Source organism: Falco biarmicus, chromosome 1 (assembly GCF_023638135.1).
Source record: "Falco biarmicus isolate bFalBia1 chromosome 1, bFalBia1.pri, whole genome shotgun sequence".
NCBI classification, from domain to species: domain Eukaryota; kingdom Metazoa; phylum Chordata; class Aves; order Falconiformes; family Falconidae; genus Falco; species Falco biarmicus.
The window spans coordinates 34,285,120-34,304,055 of NC_079288.1; the positions used below are offsets into that span (position 1 = coordinate 34,285,120).

The window sequence follows — 18,936 nt, forward strand, 5'->3', positions numbered from 1 at the left end:
TTTTTCCCTCACAGCTGTCAGCCCAGCACAGAGAAGCAGCCCTGAGATGTGGAAAGCTGCTGCTTTTCCTGACAAGGATTTCAGGGGTGAACCCTGACCCCCTGCAAGGCTGCCACCCTGCAGGCATTTTGGCAATTAAATCTGTCTTGAAAAGAATGTCTTTTTGTTTCCCAAGTTGACGAGTCTCTTGATTGCTTCATTTGAAATGGGCCACTGCCCTCCAAGAAATGCACACTTGGGCTTCCTTACAGCTGGGACCTGGAGATCGGATCAGCTGTCTAGTGACTGTCACCAGAGTTGCCTATGCCCTTGGGTGCACAGCCTGCTTGAAGGGACAGAAGGGCCCTTGGGACGCGCAGGGAGAGGATGGAAAGGGTGGAAGGGTGGGTCACATTCAAACCTCCTCTGAAGTAGGGAAGACCTGTGGACCACTGCCACTCCTTCCTGAATTTGGGAATTAGAGACATCCCTGTCTTGCAGGTGGAGATGGGGGTGACGACACGTGCCCAGAGCAGCCTGACTCGTCCTGCAGCTTCACACACCGCTCCAGGCCAGCAGCAGCTCTTCTGCCAGGAAGGAAACCAGATCGATTTGAGAGCTGGGTGAAACATCACCGAACCTGCGTCAATCCCACCTCATCCAGGATGTAGGAAAAACCTCAGATCCATCCTGAAACAATTCACTGCATCCAAACCCACCAGACTGCATCATCGCCCTGAGGCAGAGGTGCCCCAGAATCCAAACTATGTGGGCAGGGGAGCTGTGTGGGGCATGTCCAAGCAGGGCCTGGAGAGACGAGAGACTCTGGGTGCAGGTACAGCCCAAGCACACTGTCCCCCACCGTTTGAGGCCGGCCATGTTCAGACACAAAGGCCTTGTGACTAAACAGCACAAGAACATCAAAGACCTCCCTGACCCCATCTGGGCTTTCACCCACTGTCAGAACCATTCTTCAGATGCTGAATCCCTCTCCTCTGATGAAGGGAAGCAAAGCTCAGCATCTGGGGCCAGGCAGGCTCGGCCGATCAGCTTGGGAGCCCATGATCCACCCCAGCTTGGGTTTCCCCAATGATTTCCATGTTCCTGCTGCCACCCACCCATGCGTGGGACAAGGGAGGGGACAGCAGTGAAGGGGTGGATTACGCCAGTTAAAACAGATGATGAAATGGTGGCGAAAGAGCAGAGGTACACAACAATGCCTTGCTGCAGGGTACAGCACTCCAACCTGGCGTCACTGTAGGGACAGTCCCCTCCTGCCACCATCTTTGCTCTGGCAGCCAAAGTGCACCTACAGGAGTGGGCAGAAACCAATTTGCCAATGCGATGGAAAGCATCTTCTCCTGCTCCTCTGCACATCTGGAGCTCTGAAGCCATGAACCCCTGCAGAGCCCTTAGTGCTGAGCTGGAGCAGGCTGTGTCTGGAGGCACATGAGCTGGTCCTCAGGAGACCCTCACAGGAGCCGGTTGTGCTGGTTGCTGTGCTGCACCAAGCCTTGCATCATGCTCTGCTGGGAACGTGTTGCTCTGGCACCACACCAAGCCCCAGGGGAATCTGCAGGGCTGACTGATCCCTGACCACGGCCCACCTGCAGCTCCGGCTTGTGTTCACTCATTCCCATGTCTCGCCGTCAGTGGGATGACGTGTTCCTCGTCTGTATTGTGAGCAGGTCGGAAGGAGTCTGCTCTTCCCCTGGCCCCCAGAGACTGTCAGAAAGGCTCAGACAGGGCTCTGAGAACCTTATTAAAAATAACGTCAGGCCCTTTTCTCAGAGCTTATTTCCTGGCAGAGGGAGAGAGAACATGTAATCACCCTTGCTACATGCAGGATTGTCTGACCTGCATCCTCTGGTTCCCTTGCCAGCTAATTTAGGGTTGAATGTGGGTTAGTTAAAGCATGACGGAGCTTCCCAAGCACCACTTTGGGGGTAATGGTTGCTGCTTCTGCAGTGGCCACCAGGCAGATGAGCCCAGAGAGGTCATTGGTCATGCACAGGACAGGAGACTCATCACACCGAGGGGCACCGTTGGGATGACGTGGGGGAGCTGCTTATCCAAGCATGGCAGCGCAGCAGAACTGGCTGAGCTGGAGAGGAGACCTGTCCAGCCTCCGAGGGGAATTTAAACAGCAAGCAAATCATGAGAAGTGGTGGTTTCACAGCCGTAGGACAGGGGAGGACCACTGGAGGGCAATGGGGGCAGCAGGAGCAGGCAGGGAGGTATCGCTGCCCCTGTGGCTGCATGCTTTGACCACTGCTCTCCAGAGCCAGGCTGGGAGGAGCTGATCTCCAGCTCCACAGATCTGTACCCTGGGGGTTGCTGACTGCCCTGAACCTTCTCACCACATGCAGGAGGGCTCGTTCCACAAGGGATCCTGGTGCTTTCCAGCCTTCCCACCCTACCTGCCACAGGGTTCGCCTTCAGGAGTGGTGCTCATCTGCCTGCGCAGCTCCAGCACTGCCCACTCCTGCACGGCCAGCATCGGCTCCTGGGCAAGGTCCCGCCGATTCTGCCTCTCTGCCTCTCAGGACACCCAGCCCTGTCACCTGCCTGGGGGAGATGCTGGGGAACAGGACATGCGTTGCTACGTGCAGAACATGAAGCTTTCACCCTTTTGCTTCCTCCATGGCTTCAGGCAGGAAGACAGCTCTGGTGCAGGAGTCATCTCAAAGAAGTAGCAGTACCTGCTGCTGCTGGGAACCCAAACAGACAGCAGGTAGCAGCTAATGTTTTGCTTCTTGGGCTATGTTTCCTACCAGCCTCTTGCAATTGTGGAGGATAACAGTGATGCAGCATGTACGTAAAACAAGCCCAGTGAAGCAGTAGTGCTGGTCTCAGGATAGACATGCAGGAGCTGCTATTTCTTTCCAACTGCACATTCGTCTCAGCAGTTTACAAAGCTTGTTCCAGGTCAGTGCAAGCTCCTGTGATTTAGCATTCAGTGAACATACAATGTTAATACTATATTTGTGGCCCAAGCTTGAACACATGGGCAGGCAAGGGAGCTGCCTGCCAAGCCAAACACAGGCAGTGCTGCCCTGTGATGAGGCTGAACCTAACCACTCACACCTGCCTGTCACACTGTCTGTACTAGGTCTTGCCTGCATGGGGCTATGGTCAAGTCACCTGCCTGTTCTAACACCGCCCCAGGGCATCCATGAGCACTGTACAGTGTGCCAGACTTGGGATGTATCAGCTCCTTCTCCCCTTGGGAGTCTCTTGGGTGAGGAAAGGGCCCAGGTCTCTGCCCAGATCCTGTCTGCTTGCTTTTACGCACTGAGATTGGAGCTGCAGGGAGAGGAAACATGGGTTATATGTCAGTGCTGGTGCCCTGGGCTGCTTTGATAATTCATCTAATCCTGGGTGGCAGCTGCCCTATGGCTCTGGCTTCAGCTGCTCCCCTGGGAAAGATGCGGGCAGCCCGTACTAGCCCCCTCTGCTCCAAGCATCACCTGGTTCAGCTGATGAGCGCTGTGCTGACACAGCTCCACATTCTTCCAGGTTTGGCTGAAAACAGACCCCACCAGTCGGCACCAAGGTGAACGGTCCTTTCCCGCCTGAAGCCATCTGTCGACACTGGAAGGCAAGAGGAACCCCTCAGAGATCCCCATGGGGAAGCACTGGAGCTGGGGACTTTCCTGATCAAGCCACCATTGCCTTCACCTCCGCTCTACCTAAACAGAGAAACCAGTGAGTTCCTGCAGTAAGGAGTTTGCTGAAGAGACAAGTGTAGTGGAGTTCTTGTCAGCTCTGAGCAAACTGACTTTTAAAAGGGGGAAGACAGATGGGTCTGGATGCGCTGAGCTGGCTGAGCAAAGCTGGAAGCCTGAGAGCACCAGGCTGGGAAGGGGATGGCAGAAGCATGGGTGAGCGGGGACACTGGCTCAGCCAGCAGCACCCTCTGCAGTCAGCTGTGGGCAGCGATGAGACCAGCTCTTCGGGAGGAAAATCTCCCTGGGGCTGTCGGGGACACCGAGTGTGTGATTTTGATAGGCACCTGCCTGCTGGGTCTGCAGCAAGTCCCAGCCTCTGCTCTCCCAGGAAGATCTCAGCTGCTTCCTTGCTCTGCCAGGTGGGAACACGTGTGGGGCTGCAGAGCCAGGCCCAGGAACCAGCTAACGCTGGCAGCCTGCCGTGGTGAACGCTACAGCTCCAACAGCTCCACCGGTTTCAAGGCCACGGGGCTGAAGGTAGGCGAGGCAAGGGCAAACGGGGCCAGGCATCACCCCACGCCTGGTGCTCCTCATACCAGGGTGGCTGCTGCGTGGCAAGGGCAGACTCCTGCCGTGGGGACGCTGGGATCAAGGACAGCACTGAGCTGGTGGGCTGGAGGAATGACGACTGGTGACTGGTTTCTCCCAGCACAAGGAGGACAGGGAGGTGCTCAGAGGGGCTGAGCTCTGGCCCTGTCACCTCCACACAGAGGAGCACCGTTAGACAGAGCCCCAAAGCCCCTCTGCTCCCATGGCAAGAGTGGAGGGACATCCCCTGCTCCCTGCAGGGTGCTGGTACTGCTGCATGCCAGGCACCACTTGAGGACTCCCCCCAGCACAGGGTGGGTGCCATTTGAGAGATGGATGGATGCAGCCGTTACTGTAGCAACGGGGATGAACTGCTCCTGGGCTGGCTGCACAGCGGCGCTGAGCTGAAACCGCCCCACATTGAAGAGGAGGCTGATGGAGGGGAGGCAAAGCCGAAGACTCTGAAATCAGAAAGTGGGGAAGCAACAAATGAGCAATCAGTCACTGCTTCTTGTAACGCAAGAACTGGGGATGCATGGTGAATTGGCCCAGATAGTAAGTTTACCACAAACTAAAGGGACTATTTTTTTCACATTGCATTATTAAACTCTGCGACTCATCACCCTGGGATGCTGCGGAGGCCAGACACATACCGGTGAGTCCAAAGGCTGTGGAGGGCAGGTCTGCTGCAGCCCAGACTGCTGAGAGCTGGAGGGGAAAGAGATGGGCTGCAGGAGCCTGGGTGCGCTTTTGCCTGGATGGCACATTTCACAGCTGACAGAGCCAAGAGCTCCAGGCAGTATCCAAACAATAGCTGAAGTGTTGCATGGTAACACACAAATGTCTGGACCAAATCCAGAAGCTCTCACTTGGCTTTAAACCAGTCCTTTTCTCCCAGCATCTTCCCACAAGGAAAACCCCAGGAGACAACCTCCAGGTTCCTCTCTAAAAATCGATGGAATTGCTTGTTGGCATTTCCTTGCTTTTCACCTCAGCACATCTCTTGTTGGCTTTCAGTGCTACCCAAGCCAACTGACGCAGGTACACGCCAGCCAGCATGGTGCCAGCATGGCCCAGGATGTTTCCTGTCTGTCCTGTCCAGCAGCTGTCACGGTGAACAATAGATCCGCATTTTCCTGGATAAACACAGCAGGCAAAAGCTGCAGATGCAGGGCTATGAGGCACTTGACTCTGCTGGTAATTCCTTTTTCCAGCTGGATGTCATCACTAAGGTCTGGTGCAGTATCTGGGCGGCAGCATGGCTGAGGCTGTCCATGAGAGTGGTCAAGAAGGATCTGTCCACGGAGAGGACAGTATGCAGGGCAGGTTTATCATGGGTGTAGGAAGGAAAGACAAGAAGAAGATGCCTTAAATACTCAGGGAAAAAAAAAAAAAAAAAAGACTTTATAGATGTGTGGGTTTAAGCCAATTCAGGTGCCAAACCCCAATTTCCTATTCAGTATTTCTAGAGCCTTTCAGCACCGGAGTGATGACTGTGAAGCATCCTTTGCGGGCAGCTTGAGAGGACGCCTTCAGCTCACTGCTGGCCCTGTAAGGCATCGCCATTGCAGGTGGTCTGTTGTTGCCGAGATGTCCCAGAGATGGAAGGCGCTGCTTCTAAAGTCAGGCACCTTCCAGCCTCAGATTTCACCATGTGTGATGTTGCCAGGTGTCTGAGGCCGGCCGAATTATTGGAAAAGCTCTAGTGAAGAAGAAACAGCATTAGTTACTGTTTACAAAAGCCAGAGGTTAGGGAAAAGTTTGTTGTTTCTTTAAAAAAATAGTTTTACAGTAAACCAAGAAGCAGTGTTTCATTGTCAAGGCCTGATGCCTCCAGATGTTTGAGCACTGGGCTGTAATTTGCCAGGTGTGCTGTCCAGATGCCCGAGCTACACCCTTTGCATTGGTCGTGAAAATTCTCTTTAGAAATCCCAGCTGAGGGGGACAGCTTGAAGGTGCTAAGCATTTTTTAATCCAGTAAAGACAAACCTGAGTGAAGACATGACAGCCATCTTCTGATTATTTCCTCGAGGCCACTGGGAAACAAAAAATTATCAGTTTCATTTAAGCAAAAAACGTTTTTTGTTAAGAAAGCCGCAAGGTTGCAATGCTGGCTGGAGGGCCAGGCCACCTCGAGAAATATTAGCATCTCCTTTACTGTCAGTGTGTTGAAAATCAAGTTAGATGAGCGTTTTTCAAGGACAATCAAAACATACTTTGTGCAACAACATGGCAGAGGCCAGAGTGGCCGGTGCCCGTGTCCCTGGCTCCGTGCTCCCGCCACAGCCCGATCCCAGAGCCGGCGGTTGCCCTGAGCATCCCCGGCTCGGGGAATGGGAAGAAGGGGGTCGATCAGCCGTACCTACCCACAGCCACCCTCCGTGGCCGGCACCCACCCATCCCTGCGGTGCCCGCAGGCGCTGCCCTCAGTGCTCCATTCCGCCCCCCGTTTGCCCTGCACTTCTCGAGTCCCCGACCCCTCGCCCTTCCCCCCATCCCTGGGTTCGTTCACCGCCCTGCACCCCGATAGCGCTGCCGCAAACCCCACGAGCCGTGAGACACGCCGGTGGGGCGCTTCCCAAAGGCACAAACCGAGGGCACCCCCACCCCCCCCACAGCCCACTCCCTCCCTGCCGGAGGCGAGCGGCCCCCGGCGCCGTCCCCGGCCTCACGGCGCGTGTCGCTGCGGCGGCTGCCCACGGGGACCCCGGTGGGCGGGCGGCGCGCGGGTGGGAGCTCCCCACGGCCCGCAGGGGGCGCTCTGCAGGCGGGGAGGGCGGCCGCGCGCGCCGGGGGCGGGGCGCCGGGGGCAGGCCGGGCCGGCGGGGGCGGGGCTTCCCGGACCCCACGCGCTGCCCGCCCTGCCCGCACCCCGCAGCCGCCCTCGGGCACCGCGCTGCCCTTCTTCCCTGGTCCCCCCGAACTGCTGCTCTAAACGCTTGTGGGAACGTTCAGACTTTTGGGCTTTTTCAAAGCGTTTTACCCTTACCAAAGCAAATGTAAGGCCTTACAGCCACGGCCCACACTGCGCGGTAAAGAATTCCAGAGTGATGCTCGTCTTCGGGTAGAGAGGCATCCTGCCACACCCCTCGCTATGGTCAAGGAGATCTTTGAGCAAAAAGCTCCAAATTTCCAAAGTATCACTCAACACCGGTCTGAAAAAAATGACTCACCTGTCTCCTTGACTGCAATTCATCCGACACAGCTGTAAGAAGCGGGTCTGGAGGGCGGCAGGCACGCTCTCTCACATTCTTGCATCTCAGACCCAATCCATCGCACTGACAACAAACAGCCCACATTGTAAAGCCACCAGCAATGTGGTCATCTGGTTTGAGTGGCCTCTCAACCAGAATTTACTGGGCGAGCAATGACCCTCCTGTCACCTGCCCAGCGCAAGAGTAGCACTGGCTTCCTTCCATCCTTGCAGGCATGCAGTGTCCCCAGCATAAGGGGTTTGCATCCCCACCTCCACCCCGGGTCTGTCTGCAAACAGAAAGCTGCCCGTGTGCACAGCACAGATCCAGGGACCCGCTGCAGGACCAAACTGGGTGTCACAGCACAGCCTGGGGCTTGGCTGTAGCCTGGAGCTAATTCACTCATGGTGGCTGCACTGCCCTGAGGTCTTGAAACTCACACCTCGTGTGTGCAGGTGTCCTGGTTTCGGCTCGGATGGAGTTGATTTTCTTAGTATCTGGTGCAGTGCACAATGTTGATAGCACACTGATAGTCCCAGCTGTTGCTGGGGGATGTTTATACCAAGTCAAGGACTTCTCAGTTTCTCAGGCCCTGCCGGCGGGAGGGCTGGAGGGGCACGGGGCACTGGGAGGGGACACAGCCGGGACAGCTGACGCCAACTAGCCAAAGGGGTGTTCCATACCATGGGATGTCACGCTGAGTGTATATACTAGGGGAAGAAGAAGGAAGCAGGGGGGATGTTCGGAGTGATGATGTTGGTCTTCCCAAGTCACAGTTACGGATGTGTTTCTAGGCACAACCAGCGTGCCGCAGTGGCAGCAGCTCTGGAGCCCTCCCAGCGCTGCCCCAGCCCCCCCCAGCCAGGCAGCCTGTCATGGATCACCTCCAGCCCCTACATCCGTGATGCAGAGGCTGCCAACAGCTTCCCCCTCTTCTTCACCCACCGCATCAGCACGGTTGTCAACGTCTCCCCGGAGGTGGTGAACACGGGTGCATCAGGTACCTGTGCATCCCCGTGATGGACACCCCCACCGCCCGCATCTCCAGCTACTTCGACTCCATGGCAGCTAAGATCCACAGCATGGGGACACGCGGGGTCAGACGCTGCTGCACTGCACTGCTGGGGTGAGTGGGTCCCCACCACCTGCTTGGCCTGTCCAATGAAGCACCGCTCCATGTCCCTGGGGGGTGCCCACACCTCGGTTGAGCCCTGCCATCCCATCATACAACCCAACAGCAGCCTCTGGCAGCAGGTCATCGGCTACGAGTCATCATCTGCTCTGGCGTCAGCAGGCTCCAAATGATCAGCTCTCCATCGGGGATGATACTCAATGTTTATGAAAATGAAGTAAGAGTAATGCTGCTGCTCTGCGTACAAATGAGCTCTTGTAACCCCTTGGCAAGAAACCAAGGGAAAGCCAACTGCAGTTTTCCCAGATCCATGCTGGAACATTGAAAATAAACTCTTCTCATCTAAGGGGGGTGGAGCATGAAGTCTTTGCCACTGAAAGTTGGGGGATATGCAATACAACCAGCAAGTAGTGGGGTTTACTATAAATAAAATCAACACAGTTTAAGCTATGCAGTTATTTTTCACACATCATTAGTATCAGAGTCTCAACAGTAACTCCAAAACCATCACGTGTTCAGAGAGTGTTGTTTTATTCCAGCACAAACTGTGCTTCCAATACAGGACAGAAACTAGCTGTGAGTCAGGATATTTGGAGTGTTACCAGCGTTTGTTTTTCCTAACTGGGATAGGACTTTGGGTTTTGAGACAGCAACCCTAAGTCCACTCATCTGCTGCATTCCAGAGAGGGCAGAAAGATCATACTCCAGCACCCCAGCTGGGAGACACCCAAGGATGCCCAGCTTTCCATTATCACACCCTTTCTCTTCACCCACCCAGCTGCACCAATCCTTTTTCAGAAGGTGCCTTGGCCTCCCTTGGGAGATCCGCGGTTATTTGGGTTCGCTGCTCGCTGCTCATAAGGAACCCCATTTACTCCTGGTATGCTGGGAAGTCGAGATGGGAGCAGTAAGAGGAAGCCTGCTGTCAGGTTGAATCATTGCAGCGAGGTCATCATGTTGTTATAAACTAAAAACCTGTCCTGGACACACTTTGGCATCGCTCAGCAGCAAACCATGTATTAATTCTGGTTTATCACAGCATGAAGTTTTCTGCTCCAGCAGCTCTGTCAAGTGGAAATAACAGACCTATTTCAGGTGGGAGTAGGGGGCCCTGGGCTGGCATGTGTGATTGAGGGGTCCCACAGCCCCTGGGTCAGCTTGAGGGGTCCCAGAGCCCCTGGGTCAGCTTGAGGGGGTCCCACAGCCCCAGCTGGTGCGAGGCATTGTAACCAGGTGGGTGCCAGTCTCTTTTCCCAAGTAGCAAGTGGCAGGACAAGAGGCAACGGCCTCAAGTTGTGCCAGGGGAGGTTTAGACTGAATATTAGGAATAATCTCCTCATCGAAAGGGTGGTCAAGCATTGGCACAGGCTGCCCAGGGAGGTGGTGGAGTCACTGTCCCAGTGGGTATTTAGAAGACATGTAGATGTGGCACTCAGGGATGTGGTTTAGTGGTGGCCTTGGCAGTGCAGGGTTAATGGTTGGACTCGATGATCTTAAGGGCCTTTTCCAACCTAAACAGTTCTCTGATTCTAGGATTCTATATCCTACCAGTAGCACTATGGGGCTGCTCCTCCACACCCACAGAGAGCAACCTGGCGAACTAGCTCTCTGAGGGGCTCAAAGCAGCTCAAGTGATAGCTGTGGTGGGTGACAAAGGACCTTGCCTGCCTTTGAGTGTGTTGCTTTTCTCCCATGGCACCTTCTAGAAGCAGAGCAAAGACCTGACTCCTCATGGACACATAAGAAGTTCTTCTTGGAAAACAGAAACATTAAAGGGAAGGGACAGAATGAGATGGTTGGGTGCATGGGTATCACAGAGAGCATCGGAGATGTGGTGGATCTCTTGGAGGAGCCCTGCATACTGTGTGACCCTGGCCTTGGTGCTTCTCAGACTGGATCTCTGACCAGGCAAGGGTGCAGCTGGTGAGTGTAGAGTCATCTCCAGCCCTCTCTGCGCCAGCTCTGCAGCTCAACACCAGGATATCCCTATAGGGAACAACGGTGCCACAAACTCTGGCAGGTCCCACAGATGTCTGGCTCTTGTGTGCTGGTCACGAGGGCACCGCTGGCTGGGTTCCAGGCACAGGCACCAGCTGTCTGGGGAGGGGGAGAGCAGGGCTGTGCACATCTGGATGTGGATGGAGGCTTGTTAAGATGGGAGTCCTGACTGGCTGGCAAATCTATGGGGATGAGGCAGGTCCAAGGCAAGGCCAAGCTGGGAAGTTGGGTGAGAATCCAGCTCCAGCTCAGCGGGGTACACAGCCAGCAGCTGTGGCATCAAGGGTGGGCATCTCAGTTTGGATGCAACTCAAGAGAAGTGGGAGGAAGGAGCAGGGGGTGATGCTGCTGCCAGCTGTTTCTTGACCACTTCTTTCTTCACAGCCACCAGAACCCAGGTGAGACACCTGCACCTGGCACCCAAACCCACTGACCCAAGCTCTCGGTCTGTATCAGAGACCCCTACTTTACGATGTAAAGTTATGTTATAAAACCATAGTATATGACTTAAAGACATTTTTAAAGCTCATGTGATTTCATCTTCTAGAAACTTGGCTACAGGCAGTCAGCAGCTTTCTCAGAGCAAAGCCATGAGCCTGTGCCACAGAGAGCGAGCAGTAAAGCCAGCCTGCCTGCCCCAGAACGGTTCAGAGCAAATTCTGCAGGGTTTTTTGCGTGCTGAACCAAAGAACATGGGACTGGAAGAGAGTCTGAAGGATCATCCTGTCCATCTCCTGGCCCCCAACCAGGCTTGGGCTGCCTCAGGCATCCTCAGATATTGCTCACCACTGCTGGACATTGCACTTCTCATGTCATCTATCCTTGGGCCAGGCTGTCCTGCCAGGGGGAATGCATTTTTCTTAATGTCTACCCTAAAAAAGGCTTTGCCATAATTTCAGCTCCAGAGCCAGGACAGTCCCCGACACCACTTGAGGACTGTGATGCGGTAGGTTTAAGACCACAGCCCGGCATATGAGGGAAGAATATCATTTACTGGTTTAGGCTGCCCAGCTTAGCAAGTGTTTGTCCTTGCTGCCTCCCAGCTGCAGATCCTGTGTCCCTCTGTGCTAATGCAGTAAGCCTCCCGACATCCCCGAGGGCAGCAGTTAATCCCCTGTCTTGAAACACAGAAAATTTCCACCGTGTGGTCCCAGGCACCCAGCTGGCATGCGGTAAAGCCACCCTGGATCTCCTCTCCCCTGCATGGAGACACGCTGCTCCTCCACCAAGGGCAGCAGCTCACAGCTCAGTCCCCAGCACGCATCAGAGGAAGATTTCAGCAGCAGTTAAACAGTAGATCCAGAAGAAACTGTCCAGCCAGCTCTCATTACAATGCTGTCCCATCAGACACACCTTTATTTCTCCTACCTCATACTTTCACTCTTCACCTGGAGCTCCTTGCCAGCCAGCACCTCCAGACTGGTGGGACCAAGCCCATGGAGGTGCCACCCATCCTTGCTGATGCTATTCACTGGCTTCAGAGCTGTTACCCCTCCTTGCATCTCCTGTCCCCTCTGTGCATTTCAGGATGTGGAGCACAGAAACCTGATGGCAGTGCCCATGTGGGAAGATCAAGCAGCATGTGCCACGTGCCTGCTACGCGGTTAACCCCAGGCGGTGGCATCTCAGGGGTTAACAAGCCCTGGCATGGGAGTGCCTCAGCCTGCCTTCAGTTGGGTGTTCTTTAAAAAGAGGTGAAACCCCAGAGGATGCTTGGCAGGGGTTGTGGAGATACACATGGGCAAGGAGAGGCCCCCATATTTGGGGGCACAAGAGCTGCAGGACCCTCAGAGCCCTTAGGTGTTCGTGGCCCTGCCAGGGCGATAACCCACCTCAGTACCCCCACACCCTGAAACCAGGGCTGGCGAGGGGCTCCAGACCCCAGCAGGGACTGGGAAGCTGCTGCCTGCCGGTGGCTGAGGCATGGGGACACACCTGCCCATGCAAGGGCTGTCCCCACCTGGCAGCACTCCTGTGGGGCTTGTCCTGCCCCATGCCGCAGTCTGCTCTCCAGAAAGGTGTCTGAGCAGAGGTATCCCAGTCTGCTCCCCAACCTGTGGGATGCCTTTCCCTCACCTGGCTTCGCTGGAGCAGTGCCGGACCCGGCACATGGGCAGCTGCCACCATGCCCATGGGAAACCCAATCCTGCCTGCAGCCAGAGCGGAGGAACGGCTGGAGCGAAGGATGCCACTGAGCTGAGATCACGGCCTGAAATACCCAGAGAGAGGGCCACCACCCCACCAGGCTAGCCCACCCACTGCTGCCAGGCCCTTCATGGGCAGCATCAAAGCACACAGCTCCAGCATAAATGCTGCCCACAGGACCCCCGTGCCCAGCCCGGCCCCAGCCACCAGCCTGCACAGGGACACCGGCAGCAGCTGGCCACGCTCCCCGCAGCAGCAGGGCAGGGGGCCAGCCCCATCAGCACCATGATGCACCAAAACCAGGGCGGACAAGGCACAGCCGCTGATGCAGGCGGGATGCGAATAGACCCTGGTGCCAGCAAATGAGTCAGGGGGCGAGGACAGGTGGGTGTTCCCCAGGGAAGGGCTCCTCCAGCCCAGCGATGCCACATGTTTGCAGCTCCTGCTCCTCCTGTCCCCTGGCAGGGCACAGTGTGGGTTGGAGCTCCCGGGAATGCCTGGGAGGGGAGTTTCCCCCAGCCCCAGCCCTGGAGTCACACCAGGGCTTCCCTTTTGAAAGTAACTGGAAAAACCAAAATGACTTTCAACCTTCCGCGTCACGGAAAAGCCTCTGAAATGTGAGCCCAGAAAGCAAATAGGCTTGTGGTTGCTGCTCTTGGCCGGGGCAGGGGCTATTTGCTGATAATGTGGGGCCCCTTGAGTCCTGGGGCACCCCGGGATTATAGCACGGGCAGGAGCCCACCAGCACACCGCGACAGCATGGCCGACTGCCCTTCCCTCGCCCTGTGCTGGGGAAGCAGCTGTTCCCGGAACGCTTCTGGAAGCAGCCTCAAAATTTGCCGCCCGTATGAGTGGAAGAATATTGCTGTTTGGGAAAGAGGGCGGGAGCAAGCAGGGAATTTTCAGGGAGAGCGGGTTGTGCTTGCAGGGTGATGTGAGTCACAGGGCTGGAGAAGGACCGGATGGGTGACACCAGGAGACAGGATGCTCATAGCTCCCCAGCGTCACGCTGCCCTGGGGCAGGGCGAAGCCATGCTGCCGCTGGCCAGTGCCAGGTCCCAGCAGCAGTGGCCATCCTCTGGACACGTGCGAGTGACTCCTCTCCCCATCACTGCGTCCCTGCGTCAACCCTGGGGCTGGGCTGCTAAACCACAGCTGTCCCTGCACAGGAGCACGGAGATGCCAGGCACAGTGGGCACGGTGGTCCTGGCTTCCCCCGGGTGCTGGGACATGCTGAGGCATGTCTGTGCCTCAGTTTCCCACCCCTGCACTGGGCAGTTCATCCCTTCCCACCACGGTGCCAGCGGGCGCTTTGGGTGGGAGATCACCTTGGAAGCTGAGGGTGGAGTACAACAAAAATAGAGCTTTATTTCGGGACAAGTGCAATCAGAGCTGGGTCCTTCGGCCCTGGCGCAGAGACAGTGAGCACGGAAGCAGCCACCACACGCAGTGGTGCCAGTGCACCCGTCACAGCACATCCGCACGTCTGTGCTGGCATCAATGCCAGGGCATGCATACACTGGGACGTCCCTTTGCCAAGGTCAGCGTGTGCCATGCCACAGCCCAGCACCATCCCTGAGGGGTGGTGAGTGGGCCTGAGCCGTCCCTGTCCCCTTTGCTGGGCTCTCACCATCTCTGTGAGGGAGCCCTGGGGACGGGCAGGCAGCCCTGCCCCCCCACATGCCTGCTCCAGCCACAGCAAGCCAGGAGGGATGGGGCTGGAGCTGGAGCCGTGGTGGCAGGGAGGGCACGATGGGGACAACAACAATGCGGCAGCACCACCACCAGCCCCATAGGATTGGCACAACACAGTGGGGTTGGGGACACGAGAGGGGACAGTCACCCACCCCATCCCTGGGCTTTTTGTTTGGCCACAAGAGCGGCATGTACACACAGCCCTGGGTTTACTCCAACCAGCAGAGCTTAGTAGTGGTGCACACACACATGCACACACGCACACACACGTGCACACACGCACACACACGTGCACACACAGGCTGCTCCGTGTTTCCCCAGGCAGGACAGCAGTTGGATGTGCAGAGTCATGTATCTGCAGCCACATCCCTGAGCATGCACAGCCTGCGTGTGCACATGGGGACACATGTGACCTGCTCACCCACACTGAGCCTGCGTGCACACCGGTACCTGTCAGCCTGCATGCACACACACACACACCCCTGTGCACACAGATGCGTGAAGGTGCATTTGCACACACAGAATCTGCACAGATGTACCTGCAGAGGCTGCGCGCACACACACCTGTGCACATAAAGCTCTGCACAGACACACTTGTGCACAGAGTACCTGTGCACAGCAGCACACCCCTGCCCACATGCATGAGATCTGCTTGCACATGCAGAGCCTGCGCACGCCAATACATATGTGCACACCGGCACATACAGCTCTGCGTACACAGCAACACACCTACACACACAGAACCCGTGCACACCAGCACATGCATGCCCACATGCACATACAGCTGTGCACACTCACATGTTTATACATACAGAGTCTATACCAACACACATGCCCACATGCATGAGACCTACTTGCATGTGCAAAGCCTTCACACACCAACATACCCGTGCCCCCACGCACACATAGCCACACGCAGAGACCCACGCACACTTACAGAGCCTGTGCACACCCAGCCACGGAGCTGTGCACACAGACCCCCTTGCACACGCACAGCCTGTGCACATCAACACACATGTGCACAGACCTGTGCCAGCCAGCACACGTACACACAGATCTGTGCACGCCAGAAAACACGTGTGCGCACAGAGCTGCACACACCAGAAAATACATGTGCACGCAGAGCTGTGCAAACCAGCACACATACACACAGATCTGTGCACACCAAAAAAACAGTGTGCACACAGAGCTGTGTGCACCAGCACGTGTGGACACCAGCACACCTGTGTGCACAGTACCACGCACACCAGCCCACCCATGCACCTGCAGAGCTGTGCTTCCCCTCCGCCCCCATCCCCAGCAGGGACCCTACTCCCGCCTGGGGAGGCCCCGTCCCAACCGCGTCGCCCAGCGTGCCGCGATGAGGTCTGGCTGGTGGTACATGAACATCCCAGCCAGCATCAGCCCGATGCCCACATAGCTGAGCCCGCTCAGGTGGCTGCCAAAGAGGAGGCGGGAGAGCAGCAGATTGCCCACCACAGTGACGTTGCCCAGGACATGGACGGTGAGGGCGGAGGTGAGGGAGAGGATGCAGTAGGTGGCCAGGTTGTAGAGGACGGAGCCCAGGCAGCTGAGTAGGATGCAAGCCCAGAGCGTGCCGTCATAGCGCAGGACACCCTCCCAGGAGGGACCCACCTCCAGCGCCACAGCTGCCCCGAAGAGCAGGCAGAAACTGGGCAGGGAGGTCAGGCAGAGCAGGGAGAGAGCATCCAGCTGGTCCTCCTGCAGCAGCAGACCTGGGGGGGTGGATGGGGACAGTCAGTGGGACACCTGGACCGTCCTAGCAGGGACATCCAGCCTCCATGGGGCACCCACCGATGCGAGTCCCTGCACTTGGTGCCTGGGTGGTTAAGAAATGCTGTGTCACCAGGAAGGGGGAAATTGCGGGGGGCAGCCCCTTCCATGGGGCTGGGGGTACCTTGGCTTGGGGGGTGCTCCAGTTTGGGGGTCTAGGGTGCCACAGGACAGGGTTGCATGGGGCAGCTTCCCCACCCCGCGTTGGAGGAAATACGGCTTCCACCCCTACCCTCCCCCAAACCTCTTTTTTCAGCTGATTTTGCAGCCAGCAGGAACATTTCTGGGCATGTGGCCTGACCCCTCTGTGTCCCCATGTCCCCCCACCAGTCATCCAGGGACAGCGGGCACAGCCGGGCTGGCTGCCATGCACAGGCAAGCACAGAGGGGCACGTGCTGGGTCCCTGGGGGGACAGAGCAGCCCCCAGCCTCCCTGCGGCCCCCCTCCTTGTCACACAGGTGACAAGGGAACCATGGTGGGTGCTGGACAGTAGCATCCCTTGGGTGGCCACAGCCCTCCCCGCCCCCGGTACAGCCACCAGCAGTGCCCCCGGGACCTTGGCACGGCACAGGGCGTGCGCCTGGCACTCGGCCCCACGCCAGAGCCCGTCCCCCGTGGTGCCCAACTGAGTCACCAGAGGAAACACTCCCTTCCCGGCCGAAAAACAACCCAGCCGGCTCTTCTCCGCCGCCTGGCAAGGACATCTTGGCCCGGGAAGCACCGCGGCTGCCGGACTCCCCGGGCATGGGGACAATGTCACTCGGCACAGGGACTCACAGGGGACCTGGCAGCCCACAGTGCTGGCGAGGGGAGACCACAGGGATGGGGCAGCCTGGGTGTCCCTGTAACAAGCTTAGGTACAGCCACCCCCCATGGCCCCAGGACATGGGACAGTGTCACTGGGAGCCAGCAGTGCCTATGGGTCACCGCAGGGACACCACCGTATTTGCTGGTCACTGACAAAGTGGGATCACAGCAGCTCAGGGCCAGGATCACAGCACAGCCCTGAGGGAGGCATCTGGGTGCGCAAGGGTGGCACTGAGGTGGCACCAGGGACAGGGTGGGCAAGGGGTGGCACTGGGGCTGGGGTGACGCTGGAGCGGCACCAGGGACAGGGCAGAGGGTGGCACCGGAGGACAGAGTGCCACGTAGCTTGGGGTGGCAACAAAGTGGCATAGGGGCCAGGGAGCATCACCAGCACCAGAGTGGCACTGGAGTGACACCAGCACCCCTGCGCCCCAGGGGCTGTGCCAGGGGAGGGAAGGCGTGCAGGACAGGGACAGGCAGCTGGCACTTACTCTGCTGTATGGACTTGAGAGCGCGGAGGACGGTGGCAGCCAGGAGGAAGCCACAGCCGGGCTGGTAGAAGCAGAGCCCGCCGGCGATGCTGCAGGCAGCCCCAGCGCAGACGGGCCCCATGGCGGCATACTGCAGCGGGTGGTGCCGCCGGCCCCCCAGCAGCCCCGACAGCAGGAGGGTGACCAACGGGGTGGTGGTGGCCACTGCCTGCGCCACGTCCAGCTGCACGTAGCTCAAGCCCAGGTTTCCCAACGCCACGCTGGTGCAGAAGGTGAGGCTGAGCAAGTAGATCCTGGCGCGGGGCCGGGGGGCTGGCGGTGACGGTCCCCGTGCCCAGCCCAGTGGGTACCCCACGGCCACCCCCGACAGCATGTGGAGGGACGACAGCAGCAGCGGGTAGCGGAAGCCGTGGGTGGCAAAGATCCATTTGTTGAGGCCGGCCATGGTGGTGCCGGTGCCCAGCCAGGCCAGGACGGTGAGGGTCAGGGGCAGCGATGGCCCGGGGGGTGGCCGGCCTCCCCCTGCCTGCCCTGGGTCCGGTTTCCAGGGCCGGAGGGTCCCCTCGCCGGCTGTCATCGGTGCTTCATCGCCGCGGCGGGACCGCAGGCACATGGGCACCAGCTCCGCTCCCCCCGGCTCTCCGCTCTGCCCCGTCTTCCCGTGCCGGGCTGAACGCCGCCGGCCCCGGCAGGCGGTGGTGACGATGGCAGTGGCGGCGACGGCAGCGGTGGCAATGGCAGTGATGGCAGCGGCGGTGATGGCAGTGATGGCAGTGGCGGCGGTGGCTCCTCAGCTCCTGCTGGAAGTGGCGGCTCCCGCCCGGAGGGTGCCCGGGCTCAGCCCCGCGGTACCGGTGCCATGTGCGGGGGAGGCGGCGGCCGGGAGCGAGCGGAAAGTTTGGCGATGGCGGGCAGCGGAGGGAGGGAGGGAGGCTCCTCCCCACGGGCCGCCGCAGCCTCACGGCCGCCCGGCGGGGGGGTACGGGGGGGGCACGCCCGGTGCAGCTGGACCTGCTGGGATCTGGTGGCCGGGCATCCCCACCGGGGCGGCTGGGCAGCCGGTACCGGAGCCGGGCGGCCTCCATGGCGACAGGCGGCGGGATGCGTCAGAGCCCCCCCCCCCCCCCGCCCCAGACTCATGCGTGCGGCAGGGCCAACGCCATCGCTCCCCACCGCCCGGGGTACCGGACCCCCTGCCTGGGCCCCACCGCCCCAGCCCCGCTCACTGCCGGTCGCCCCCGGCAGCTTTTCGGGGTTGCATCAAATCGTGGGGGGAATCACGCAGAGGCACACCCCCAGGACCCCCCCACCCCCCGCCCCAGGCTGCCACGGTCCCCAGCCCTCGAGGCGGGGGGGATCAGTGGGGAGGGCTGGGGGTCCCCCTGAGGGTTTGTTTATGGAGGTTGGCCCCCGGCTGGCAGCTTGCGGGGGTGAGCAGCAC

General features: G+C 58.5%; 1 protein-coding gene across 1 annotated transcript; it reads right to left on the reverse strand.

Moving 5' to 3' along the window:
* Nucleotides 1–14,050: 14,050 nt before the first annotated feature.
* Nucleotides 14,051–18,694, reverse strand: SLC35E4 (solute carrier family 35 member E4). Its single transcript, XM_056349982.1, has 2 exons — nucleotides 17,496–18,694; nucleotides 14,051–16,138 (listed from the first exon to the last, which is right to left on the reverse strand). The coding sequence occupies exons 1-2, from the start codon at nucleotides 18,106–18,108 to the stop codon at nucleotides 15,711–15,713; spliced, it is 1,041 nt and encodes a 346-aa protein (XP_056205957.1). The 5' UTR covers nucleotides 18,109–18,694; the 3' UTR covers nucleotides 14,051–15,710.
* Between the last annotated feature and the right edge of the window lie 242 nt (nucleotides 18,695–18,936).

Bases quoted from the DNA above. Each gene is read 5' to 3' on its own strand.
- SLC35E4 (XM_056349982.1), bottom strand. From the start codon at position 18,108: ATGTGCCTGCGGTCCCGCCGCGGCGATGAAGCACCGATGACAGCCGGC. The intron at 16,139-17,495 runs GTAAGTGCCAGC...CCACCCCCCCAG, and splicing joins TCTCAAGTCCATACAGCAGA to GTCTGCTGCTGCAGGAGGAC.